The 13141-nt window shown below is 48.5% G+C and overlaps 1 protein-coding gene across 1 annotated transcript; it reads right to left on the reverse strand.

Moving 5' to 3' along the window:
• Positions 1–284: 284 nt before the first annotated feature.
• Positions 285–1040, reverse strand: LOC120683808. The gene has a single exon (XM_039965897.1). The coding sequence runs from the start codon at positions 841–843 to the stop codon at positions 604–606; it is 240 nt and encodes a 79-aa protein (XP_039821831.1). The 5' UTR covers positions 844–1040; the 3' UTR covers positions 285–603.
• Between the last annotated feature and the right edge of the window lie 12101 nt (positions 1041–13141).

The following is a 13141-nucleotide window of genomic DNA, read 5'->3' on the forward strand; positions in this document are numbered from 1 at the left end:
TTGGGTTTAATTTGAGGTCTTGTTTGGGTCCCTCGTGCTATGAATAGCGCGGGAATTTTTATGCATGAGGTCTAAACAAAGTCTATTTACAAAATTTTTTCACAAATAGATGTAATTTTATGCGACGAATCTAATGAGCCAAAAAAATCTTCGATTTGCAAAAAATTTTCAGACGGATGATATACCTATGATACTTGACCTTCACTATTCAGACTTGTTTCTTTCTCTGGAACTTGCTATCGTCTACCGCGATTCGAGAGTAATGATCATGAGCGCAATCGGACTTGTAGCGTGTTCTCTATTTCTCCCATAAGCACCCTGGCATGCAATGCAATGATGCAAATGCGGCAGTGAAATGACCAGACCAGCTTGAATGTACAGCACGGCGCAACAGAAAGTCAGATGCAACAGGAATCAAGAACAGACGCATCCTTTGGCATCGCCGACTCGAACGAAAGAAATTCCTTCCTGTAAGCAGCTATAGCAAGAAACGGCGACACATCTCCTCCATTGCTCGATCGGCTTTTTGGCTAAGAAATCCAGCGCCGGTAGCGCTAGTACAACCCGGGAGCTAGTACGCCGCCGCAAGGCCAGTCGCCGTCGTCACCGCAGGAAGGCGGCGGAGACGCGGCCGTCGTCGAAGTTGAGCGCGTAGCTGAGGGCGTCGTAGTGGAAGCTGAGCCGCCGGCCGCCCCCGCGCCATCTGCCCACCCGCTCCGAGCGCAGCCTCCGCAGCCCCGCGCGCAGCCTCCAGTAGAGGCTCCTCACCAGGTACGACCTGCCCCTGCAGGCGCCGCCCGCCGCCGCCGCGGCGGCCTCGACGGCGACCACCACCGCAGCCATCCTGGTTCCTGGAGCTCACGGGGACCGCAGCCGAGCACAACCGGGGCGCAGCCACAGGTGTCCGTCTGCGCTGCGCGCGATGCCTAGGGTCGGCTCCCTTTCGTTGGGTGATGCAGCGTTGGTTTGTGTGGGCAGATCGCGATGCGGCGGGCAAAGTGTGCAGCGAGGGCGGTGGAAGGAATATATAATTAGCCTCTCCGTCCGATCGGACGGAGCTAGCCTCATCCCCGTCCGGTCACGCCCGGGGCAGGTTTTAACAGCGCCGCGTGCGCTCACGAGGCAGCTAGGGACAACAGAGGATTTGATTGCTATCCTACCCTGCACCGATAAGGGACAACAGAGCAACTGCTCGCCCGATCGGCGACGAGGTGACTGGGCGGTTTGGATGGAGCGATGATGGGTTGCGGCGCTGCGCGCTGGCCACACGGAGTGGGCACGCCGCGCATCCCATCGTCATGTCTCGTCGGGCGCGGACAGTTGGGCGAGCGAGCGCGGATCTCCCTGCCGGTCACGCGCCGGCGCCGGCGCACCGCTGCACGCGCGGCTGTGTGCGTACGAGACGACGTGGAAAGGGCGAGCGGCCATGCGATTCTTGGAGCGTCCTTGGTAGCCCCGCCTAACGCGAGCGCTGCCGGTGCGAGAGCGAGATCGCACGCACGCACAGGGCCGGAGAACGGACAGCACGTCCTAGCAAGTAGCAGACACTTAGACACTAGAGCTGGATACACGTGTTGGTGCAAGCACACGGTGCTAGGTCGAGCATGCACATGGACTAGCACTTGGGTATAGGCCTCGATATCGAGCCACCTCGGCTCTGTTCGGTTTCCCTATCATATCTATCACACCCGATTTCTGAGAAAAAAATCTCACATACATGCATGGAGTACTAAACGAAATTTATTTGTAAAATTTTTTCACGGATGAGTGTAATTTTTCACGACGAATCTAATGATAGTGATTAATCGATGATTGGCTACAGTGATGCTATAGTAACCATCCTCTAATCGTGCGGTCAAAGGCCTCATTAGGTTCGTCTCGCGAAGTAGCGCACGGTTGTGGAGTTAGTTTTGTAAATTACCTTTATTTAGTATCTCTAATTATTGGTCAAAATTTTTGTGCTACTTGTGCTATTTCAAACCAAACAGGGGACTCGGCTCGTCACCTCGTTATCGTTATAACTCGGTTCGTTAACATACTGGCTCGGTTCGGCTCGTTATACAAACGAGCCAGCAGACCAACTCGGCTCAACAAAAAGTTTGAGCTAGTTTGTTTGCCTCGCGAGCCAAATCATAAATACACAGTATATGGAGATTATAAAAGAAATTGAGTAATAAATATAAAATACTTATAATTTTAACAATTGAGAACACAATCCATCCATTGATTGATCCATAATTCCATAAATTTTTTGTCTAGCTAGCCCACCACAACCATAATGATTAGTCCACCATAGTCATATTAGTATAATTTACACTTCACCCATTCATCCTTACAGAATTCAAGAACAAACTAAAATAAATGAATAACAACTTGAGTGCTACACTGATATAATTTCAACCAAGCCAATTTCAATTGCTGATTTGAGAATTAACTTGGCTCGTTATGGTTCGCGAGCAGCTCATGAGCCAGCTCGAGCTGGCTCGTTATAAACCAAGCTGACTTATTATGAAAACAAACTTGGCTCATTACAAAATAAATCGAGTTCAAGCCGAGCCATTAACAAGTAAATCAAGTTAGCCAGCGAGTTATGAGTTTTTCGTGTCACCTACTTATTTACTTGGAGGTCGATCGTGGGTCATGTACGTGCCTGCCAGCAGACAGCAGTCCTTCGTGTCCTTCCTTTTCCTTCATTGCTCCATCATGGTGCTATCCCACGTCAGTTCGTGGTGTAACCTTTTGGATGCGGGTCTCTGAACTTTTGTGATTGTTCGGCTCCGGCTCCGGCGCTGCGATGCGGAGTCGCGTCACGTACTCACGTCCATCGCCCCCGAGCCCCGCCGCCTGGCATGTGCCAAGCACGGCCATACGTACGCCCATACGCGCAGGACGTACGGCCGCGGCCCGGCGCTGTTGGTACTTGGCAGTACAGTGGTAACTGGTAACGCACACAGTAAAGCACTGCCGAGACGTAGGCTCTGGAAATTTGTCCGCTGGCTCGAGGCGACAACTCGGCCGGCACTTCTTGAGGCCCGTTCTCTTCTCAAAAAAAAGTTTCTTCCGTACCTGTCACGTCAAATTTTCGGACACATACATGAAGCATTAAATGTAGTTGAAAAAAATAACTAATTACACAGTCTAACTGATTAGCACGAGATGAATATTTTAAGCCTAATTAGTCTATGATTAAACATTATTTATCAAATAATAATGAAATGTGCTACAGTAACTTCGCGAACTGAACAGGGCGTCAGTATCTCGTCGCAGCAGGGCAAGAGGCAGCCTGGCCCGCCGGGTCCCGGAAGCTCGGACATGCAGAGCAATGGCTTTGATGGCGCACGGTACTTTTCTTTTTCCTTTGAAGGAATTCATCACTTCTCCCGTCAGATGAATTGTGCATTTCCTAGTAGGAAAACAAAGAAGGGGGTGGGGGGAACGTGGCAAACCGTTGGTCGAACGAAGCTACAACTGTAGCATGCAGGGCTGTAGACCCTGGTAGTATGAGCTTGGGCCGTATCTGATCGATTCGGAGAAGAGGCAGCACCTTGGGTTTGCTGATGGCCCAAAAGGCTTTTGGTCATAATTAACTGGATGTCCAGGAGAAAGCCCATCTCATGTCCTTTCCATGCCCATGCTTTCCGTTGGCTGCGGCCCAAGTGGGGTCATCTTTTCGTCCCCTCGTCGGTTGGATCCCGTGGGCCAGTATCTGGATCCCTGGAAACGGCCGCCGTTCCGAGTTGCCTCCGCCGCTAATTCCTCAGTCCTTCTCGTGGGCCGGAGAGCGTTGCTCCTCCACAACCACAGGGTTTTCTTTTTTATATTTAAAAAAAATTAAATTTTCAAAAATATATGTCCGTTTTGGAAAATTTCAAAAATATACCCCGGTCGCCCTCCCATAGTGCGACAGGCCCAAAGTGTAATTTTTTTTCTTCAAATTTGCAACGAAGTCCCTACAGAGAAAAAAAGGGGGCCTGTCGCCCCCCCCCTCGGGCGACCAATGGGCTCGGCCCACGAGCGCGATAGGGGGGCCTGTCGCCCCCCGGGCGACCGAGGTATGCCCCCTATATAACCTCCAACCCTCCCCTTTCCTTCTCATTTGAGTCCGAAAATTCCACCAAACATCTAGAAAAAAAGAGATGAGTGAGGAGAAGGAAAGCGGCGAAGCCCTGCCGGATTCAGCACTTGTGATCTGCATGTTAGTACATTTACTTTATATATTTTTATATTTATGTAATACGTATTTAAATAGGAGTAATTTAAGTAGGGGTGAGTAATTTAATTTAATTAGTGGTATAGTAGAACCATTTAAGTAGGAGTTTAATGATACTTTAGTTTGTAGTTACGTAGTAGTAAATTAGTTTAGAAAATTAGTACTACGCATTTATTATTACAATTGCAGTACTATTAGAGACGTGTTTATAAATTAATTATGATTTAGAATAGAATTTGGCATATGCAGTATAGAATTTAAGTGTCATCACGTAGTTATGAATACTTATACGTTGTAGTTGAATTTCATACTTAGTTTTTACGGATTATTGAATAAGGTAGTGAAGTAAAGAGTATAACTCGATAAGTATTATGTGATATACAGATATATCGAGCAAGATGCAGTTTCAAGTATTTTATGGTGAATACAATGTTATGTATGGGCCAAATGGAGTAGATCTTTCTGCCTTTAAGTGCACATCTAGCGGCATAGATAAACCTCTGGAAAGGAGTTTTGGTTCCATATGTAAGTGGCTGCAGCGTGGGTTCCATGTTGATCCGTTGACACATGTGATCACTGTCCAGTCTCTTGTTAATTGGGAGGTAGAAAGTGAATTATGGGAATTAATGATGATACACAGCACTGATGACTGGCAGAAGTACATGCAAGCAGTTCTAGAGCGTGGGTGGCCTCTGGCCATTCTTGTTCAAATTCAGGAGAAGACACAAAATGAAATCCAACATTGTGCAGATCAAGGAACTCCGAGTATTCGAAGAGAGACCAATTATGTTGAGCAAGATGAGTCAGAAGAGACAGAGAACCAAAACATGGGACCACAGGGCCTTGCTGATGAGGGAGAGAGGATACATAGCATTGTGGACGAGATGGAGGCAGAAGACCAAACCGCAATAGAGATGGAAGAATATGAGGACTCATCTGATGACGAGCAGTACTCATTGCCAAAAGAGTGGAAAGAGCATGGTTTTGGAAGTCATGTCGCAGAAGATGTACGAAATCAGGAGTGGGAGTACAGAGGGAATGAGGTAGTGGAAGGTGCAACATATCCAAACATTGAAGCCGTAAAATATGCTGTGAGACTATGGGCAATCTCATTGAAACGAGAATTAAGAGTCGTAAAGTCTGGCAGTAAAGAATATGAGGTGAAGTGTGTGAATGCTGGATGTCCATGGCGAGTACATGCATTCAAGGGAAAATGGAAGTCAAACTGGAAATGTTCCATTGTCACAGAGCACACTTGTTTGCTGTCAGAAGTTCTTCCCTCGCATCGCAATATATCATGCGACTTTGTTGTAAAGCAAATGTATGGGTTTATTATGGACAACCTAAATTATGAGCCAAAAATGATTGTTCGACACATTGAGCAGACTTACCAGTACACCATCAATTATTTGAAGGCATGACGGGCTAAACATACGAGGCATCATATGATAACCTACCTCGTATGTTATCCCAGGTTGCTGCTAAAAATCCTGGAAGCTTTTACGACACATACCTTGTACCAGCCGTGACTAGGGGACAAAGAATTATGCAACGAGCCTTCTTTTGCATAGGTGCTTGTGTTAGAGCATTTCAGTTTTGTCTTCCGGTGATCTGCATTGATGGCACATTTTTGACTGGAAGGTATAAAGGTCAGATACTCACCGCAATCGGTGTAGATTGCAACAACCAAATTATTCCGCTCGCATTTGCATTTGTTGAGAATGAGAACATAGACAGTTGGTATTGGTTCCTTGAACGAGTGAAGATTCATATTGTTGCTGCATGTCCAGATGTGTGCCTTATTAGTGATAGGCATGCAGGTATCCTGCAATCAATACTGAAATTGCAACGTGGAACTGCGACAACGCCTCCATTATGGCCCGATGTCCAAAACAGGTGGTGCATTAGGCATATGGGTGCAAACTTCTATGAACACTTCAAGAACAAGGATCTTAAGAACCTGTTTAAGAGGTTGTGCACCCAAAATCAATAGAGAAAATTCAATGCATTATGGCAGATGCTTGATCAGTTGACTGTAGAGCTAGTGAAGTAAGGGCATCAGGAGCAGGCACGAGTCAGGCTGCAGAGGCTAGGGATTCAATTGAGAAGCCATTTTCACACTGGATTCGAGGTGCACCTAAGGAGAAATGGTCATTCCTTTATGATACAAATGGAATACGGTATGGTATTCAGACAACGAACCATGCAGAGTGTTTCAATATGGTTATGCGTTCTTGTCGTGCCTTTCCACTTGTGGGAATTGTTGAGTTCATCATGTATGGGTGCATGAAGTATTTCAGAGAGCGTTACACGGCTGCAAACATAAACATCAGCAACCCCCAAATTCAGTTTTGCAAAAGAGTGACACAATATATGCAAGAGAAGATTGAAAAGGCCAAACTGCACCGCGTCATATCCACAGGTACAATGGAGCATAGATTTGAGGTTCTATGCAAGGATAGAAGTGGTCGTGGTATCCGTAGAGATAGGGTGGTACAGGAGAGTTTGATTACAGTTGACGGCAAAGCCTTCTGCTCCTGCATGAAGCCTAAGTTATTGCATATGCCATGCTCCCATCTCATTGCGGCATGTGCAGAGTCTGCGTTGCAGCCAGGACTATTTGTTTCACCGTACTTCAGCAAGGAAACAGCTGTATCCACATGGGGACATGAGGTATACGGGATTGGAATTGTGGGGCCTTTCACTCAGGATACTGAGAATAAGATGTTTATTCCTGATCCAGCCACTAAGAAAGGCAAAGGCCGCCGTCAGACACGTCGTATTCGGAATGGTATGGACGAGTCAGAAGCAAGCAAGGCACCAAAGCGTTGCAGCCAATGTGGAGCATTGGGTCACAACTATAAGAAGTGTCCTCAGAATGCACTTCACGATGCTGCTGACGTTGGTCCTTCCGGAAATCCCAGAGATGGAGCACCTCCTACGTTCAGATGAGCTTCGGCGAGAATTGCTCGTGGAAGACATTCGGTGTCATGGTCCACAATTGTATTTCATTATTTGTAATATGTAGTAATGAAATATTGCAGATATGTAATGAAGTATTATTGTATTTATGTGTCCAGTTTGTATGAAATATATATTTACCTATGTGTTCTCATATATTTTTGAATGCAGGTATGGAGATGGAATCCTTGCTAGACCCAGTGATCGACTCGAGCCACAGGTCTTACTTTGCAGCTGTTGAGCACCGAGGCCTAGAGGTGCTACGTCCTCGTCCACCCGGCGAGGCGATCTCTATACACCACGATTGGTGTGACCGGTATGTAATGAAATATTATTGTTTATCACTTATGTATTCGCCGGTATTCCTTTGTTTCGACATTTTTTTGTTTTTTTGCAGGTTACGTGAGGCCGGCCTACTGACTCTGAGCCGTCTTGTCGAGGTTGGGCCTATTCAATTCGACCGATCCCTCCTGACGGCGCTCGTTGACAGATGGAGGCCGGAGACACACACGTTCCACCTCCCGTGTGGGGAGATGACTCCTACGCTGCAGGACGTGGCCTACCTCCTCGGCTTCCCTATCGTCGGGGAGGCTGTAGGTCCGCGTGTGGTGGCGGCCTCATGGAAGGATGAGCTGGAGGCCCGTTTTGCCCTGGTTGACCGCGTGGAAGAAGCAGGTCTGATCAACCCGCACCCGCGAGCAGCAGGTCCTTCGAAGACCTGATTCCTACAGTTTACAGTACGTATTCATTCCATATATAAATTTAATTGTTACAATTCACATGTTCCATTGATAGTTGAAACCATTAATCTTAATTATTTATGCAGCCTGCCCTGTTGGCTGCGGATGCCGACGAGTACAGTGTGACCAAATCGCTGGAGGCGTACCTACTTTGGTTGTTTGATTACATCATGTTCAACAACACTCATGGCAACTCGGTCGATAGGATTCTCCTTCCGTATGCACGGGAGATTGCGGATGGGGACGAGGACGTATGCCCCTGTCGCCCTAGGGGTGGGCGACAGGCCCCTGTCGCCCGTTGGGGGGGGGCGACAGGCCCCCCTTTTTTTCTCCAGAGACTTCGTTGCAAATTTGAAGAAAAAAATTACACTTTGGGCCTGTCGCCCTATGGGAGGGCGACCGTGGTATATTTTTGAAATTTTTTAAAATGGACATATATTTTTAAAATTTTAATTTTTTTTAAATATAAAAAAGAAAAAACCGCAACCACAGGAAGAAGAGAAACAACACAGCAACCTTACGAGCGACAACGATGGACGGACTAGCAACAAGCTGCGTCACGATTGACAAAAGCCGACTGACAATGATAAGGAAGAGCCTAATCCCTCTGTTCCAAATTATAAGCCATTACAAAAAATTTGAAGAGTCAAATCATTTCAAAGTTTGACCAAAATTATAGATAGAAATACAAAGATTTATGACATCAATAGATATACTATAAAAATATAGCTAACAAAGAATCTAATGATACTTAATTGATATCGTAAATGTTATTATCTTGTTACATAAATTTGGTCAAACTTAGAAAAATTTGACTCTCCAAAATTCTTGGAATGACTTATAATTTGAAACAGATGGAGTAATAAACAACTTTTTCATACGCGCCATAGTTCACCTAGCGTAGAACTGAATATCTATCAAACTGCATCTATACCACGTCCTTCAAGTCGAATTGATTTTTTTCACCTCAATTTTATTTTCTAGGAAATTAGCCTGCTGCATGACATCAAATTTACGTCACGCCTTCTCGCAACAAACAGTTTACTTACGTCACTCTGCCAAATATCGATCTGCGAAAAAAAATGGCGTGGATTGGCAGCAATTTTCCAACAACCCAGCCAAAAAGCCTGTAGCTCTCCGCTCTCGGCGTTCCGTGGTACCCCTTGGGCAGGACGAGCTCGCCCCAAACACGTTGCCATCCTTGACTCCTCGAGGCCAGCGGCCAGCGTCGCCACAGGCCGAGCACGCTCGTCCTATCGTGCCCGCCGTGCATCCTGCCTGGAGTCTGTCTCAAAACCGGTACCACGCGGCCGGCAGCGACGAGTCGTACCACTGTACTACCTGTAAAAAAATCGTACTACCACTACCAACGCACCGCCAGACTCGACTCCAGGCTTACGGCGGCGCGCCAATGCCGTCGCGCCATCCGTTTGGCCAGGTTGAGGCAGGTCCCCTCCGGCTCCGGCCAGGCACCCCGCGCGCGCGCGCGAGTACGGCCGAGGCCGACCGACCTGGCGGTCCATTGCCAGCCGCCCCAGGGCGCGCGCGGCGCGAGGACGGCGTCGCGCCACGGCCGCAGGCGCGCGGCCATCAGTGCAATGCGCGATGTCACGGCGCGCGGCTAGCTACGTCGCCCGCGGCGCGCCGGCGGTTACCGGGGCTAGCGACGACAGCAGACAGCTACGGACGGAGGCAGGCAGGCCGGCCTGCTTTTGGGCGGTAACGACCCGCTGCCCAGCGGCGGCGCTGCCCTGCCTCCGAGGGAACGACGGCGAGCGCTGCGCCGCCCACACGTGCTGCGCTACGCCCCCGTGGGGATTGATTGATGACCTGGGCTAGCGGACAAACGCTTTGCTTTTTTCGCCCGATATTTTTTTTAAGTGGGGATTCGGCGGTGGCCCCGCGGCTGAAAGCTGGGCCTGGGTCAGCCTGCAAACGGTGCGGCTCGGAGCGCCCCTGAACATGAATCCTCCGCTCCTCCGGTGTCCAAGGAGGTTCAGGGTCGAACCGCCCCTTAGGTACAGCTGCCTCGTCAAATCCGCGGGTAGCCGGGGGGCGACCCACCTGCACAAGTGCACCACTCGTCATGGCTAGCTGCTGCCTCGGCGACGGTAGGCAACTGTGTATTGGCTAGGTGATGGGACATATCGATGAGAACAGCAGGGGCGGTTCGGGTCACCCCAGGGTCAATGGCTCACGGACTCAATTGCACCTCTTTTATTTAGGGGCGATCCGCTTTGATCCGTTATCTGATTTAAGGGGCGGAGCGAGTCCAGGAAGGGATCGAACCGGACCCCTTGCAGGCCGAGGCCTGGGGTTTTGACTGCAGGTGTAGGGTGGTAGCCCCTGCATACGCGGCGCGCTGTGGCTCCTCCGGCGGCGGCCCGCTTGGAAGCTTTGACGACCGCTTGTTTGACGTCATGCCTTCTCGCTGAAACTTCCAGAATCTTCGTGCATGATGCTCGTGCGGCTGTGCGACAGTGAAAGTCAATGAGTCGCTGGTGAAAGGAAACTCATGGCTCTCCACTCTCGTCGTCATGCTCATGGGTTTGGCTCCATCATCGGCACAGGCGGCCATCGAGGTTTGCTGGAAGAAGATGACAATGGCATTCTGATTTGCCTTGCCGAACAAATATGTCAGCATGGCAAAGGTCTTTCGATCGACGAGGCACTCCACTACTCCTGGTTTAGGAGTTCTCAAACTTGGTCCCTGCTGAAAACGAGACCTGATCACGAAGCCGCGCACGCGTAGCGACGGACGGACACGGACCCCGGCAACAGCCGGACCTACCAACCAAAGACCCGGATCACGTTACGCATTGACTAGCATCCACATCCACCCCTACTTCCTCTGTCCCAAAATAAGCGCACCTTTGCAATTCAAATTTTGTCCCAAATTATAGGTACATATAGGATATGACGTACAGATCGCAGCAACTGCCAGCTGCAAGTTCTGGAACCAACTAATAGAAAAATTCGCAATGACGTCAAAGATTTGTTTTCTTGGGCACAGATGTTGTGAAACGGTGCTGCCACGTGGTTCTGAAATCTGAAGTCTAGTCAAACTGCAGTAGTATTTTATTTGCATGTGAACTATTACCGTAATTAATGATGATGTGTAAACTGAACGGAGGGCTGACCCTTTTTATAGGGGTATTATGGTAATTTCGTAGTTGTACTAAGGCCGTGTTTAGTTGCACTCTGTAAAATTTTTGAAAAGACATCTTTCTACATTTGAAGTACTAAACATAGACTAATCACAAAAATAATTGCAGAACTCGTCTGTAAATCGCGAGACGAATCTAATGACCCTAATTAATCCGTCATTAGAGGTTATTTACTGTAGCATTACTGTAGCAATTTAGCATCTAATTACAGCCTAATTAGGTTCATTAGATTCGTCTCGCCATTTACAGACAACAGTCGCAATGCGTTTTTTATTTCATCTAGATTTAAGTCTCCATGCAGGTGCCGGAAATTTTTTTTTTAGAATTTTGATTTTTGTAACTAAACACGACCTAAGTTTGCTCATTCGAACCTATACGTGTGCTTGTTCTGGGACAGAGGGAGTACCTGTCACTGGCAGCTGGCGTGGCCGCCCTGGCATCCACACCCGCGCCGGAGATATTTCCCGGGCCGGTGCGGTGGCCATATCAGGCCCCGCCACTTGGGCCCGGGGCACCGGTGTAGCTTGCAAGTCAGCAAACGGCCCTGCCGCCGGAGACACTTATCCGGCCAGAAAACCCGGCCCCGGCCCCGGCTCCGGCTTCGGCTCCGGCTCCACCACTTGTTTACGCGCCCATCTCAGGCCCTGTTTGGTTTGTTGGAGTATGAGTAGTATAAAATTTTTGATCAATAATTAGGGATATTAAATAAAAGCAATTTGCAAAACTAATTTCACAATTCTGTACTACTTCGCGAGACGAATCTAATGAGGCCTTTGACCGCACGATTAGAGGATGATTACTGTAGCATCACTGTAGCCAATCGTCGATTAATTACTATCATTAGATTCGTCGTGAAAAATTACACCCATCCGTGAAAAGGTTTTGCAAATAAACTTCGTTTAGTACTCTATGCATGTGAGATTCTTTTTTTTGAGAATTGTGTGTGTTACTCATGCTATGCAACCAAACAGAGCCTCACGTGAAAGCGCGCGCCACTCGCCGCCGGCTGGGATCGCGCCACCTGTCGATCGGCAACCGTCCGTGGAGGCAACTTCGACCCATGATGCAATCATGCAACTGTTCATACCTGACGCACTGTTGGCTCCCAATTATTGGCCCAGTGGAAATTCTAGGCCCGTGCTGTTGCTTTTCTTTTTCTGAAGGCGCTGGTGCAGTGCTACGGTGCTTGAACAGAGAAAGAACAACATGACTGGAAAAAGGCCCGGACTGAAGCGACTAACCGCGAGAGGAAAGGATGCGATGTCATCCACAATCTTGGTTGCTTCCGTATCGCCCATCTCCAGCGAGCGAAAAAGCCATGGGAAAGAAAAGCTCTCGGAGCTCACTGCTTTTTTTTTCCTGCGCTTTTAGCGAGGGTTTGGGCAGGCGACGTGAGGTATCGCCGTATCAGGCGTGCTATACTGTACAGTAACTAATTAGCTCTGTTGGGCCTAGATGGTATACTTTGTAATACGAAGTAGTAGTAGTAGTAGTGGTGTTGGCACTGTTCGCTGGCCTGCCAATCTCACAAAAACGTCCGGCTTAATCCGCAGAACAGTTCAGGCTTTACAAGGCCTTAACCATTTGCGGCATGCTTTAGCTAGAAAGACAGTACAGGGTGACAAGTTCAGAAAAAGGGTCACTGATTGAAGCAGCACACCAAAGATCGAAATACTCTTGTGAGAAATGTGCACACATCCTTGCCCTGTTTGTCCCTCATGTCATGTGCTTGCTCTAGAGATCATGAGGCCCAGACTTTGTTTTGAAGCGAAGGGTGCAGGCGATGCTTATCCAGAAGAGAGGGTAAGGCTGCCTGAGCACTCAAGCGGCACCGGCTCCTTTCCCCTTTCGGCACGAAAATGACACACATGTTGATGTCTACCGCAGACGATAATGAGCGGTAGCAGTGTGGTGTGCGGGTGCCCATGTTCAGACCCCTAATGCTTCTTCCACATTGCAACAAAATGCCTCCTGCTACACATCTTGCTTGGACATGGGCTGGTGTGTAAGCACAGCATCTGCCGCAGATACGCATGGGATCCGCAGCACATCAGCAGCGCATG

This window comes from Panicum virgatum, chromosome 7N (genome assembly GCF_016808335.1).
Source record: "Panicum virgatum strain AP13 chromosome 7N, P.virgatum_v5, whole genome shotgun sequence".
NCBI lineage: Eukaryota > Viridiplantae > Streptophyta > Magnoliopsida > Poales > Poaceae > Panicum > Panicum virgatum.

Excerpts from the sequence above, each read along its gene's own strand:
- LOC120683808 (XM_039965897.1), bottom strand. The coding sequence starts at position 843 with ATGGCTGCGGTGGTGGTCGCCGTCGAGGCCGCCGCGGCGGCGGCGGGC.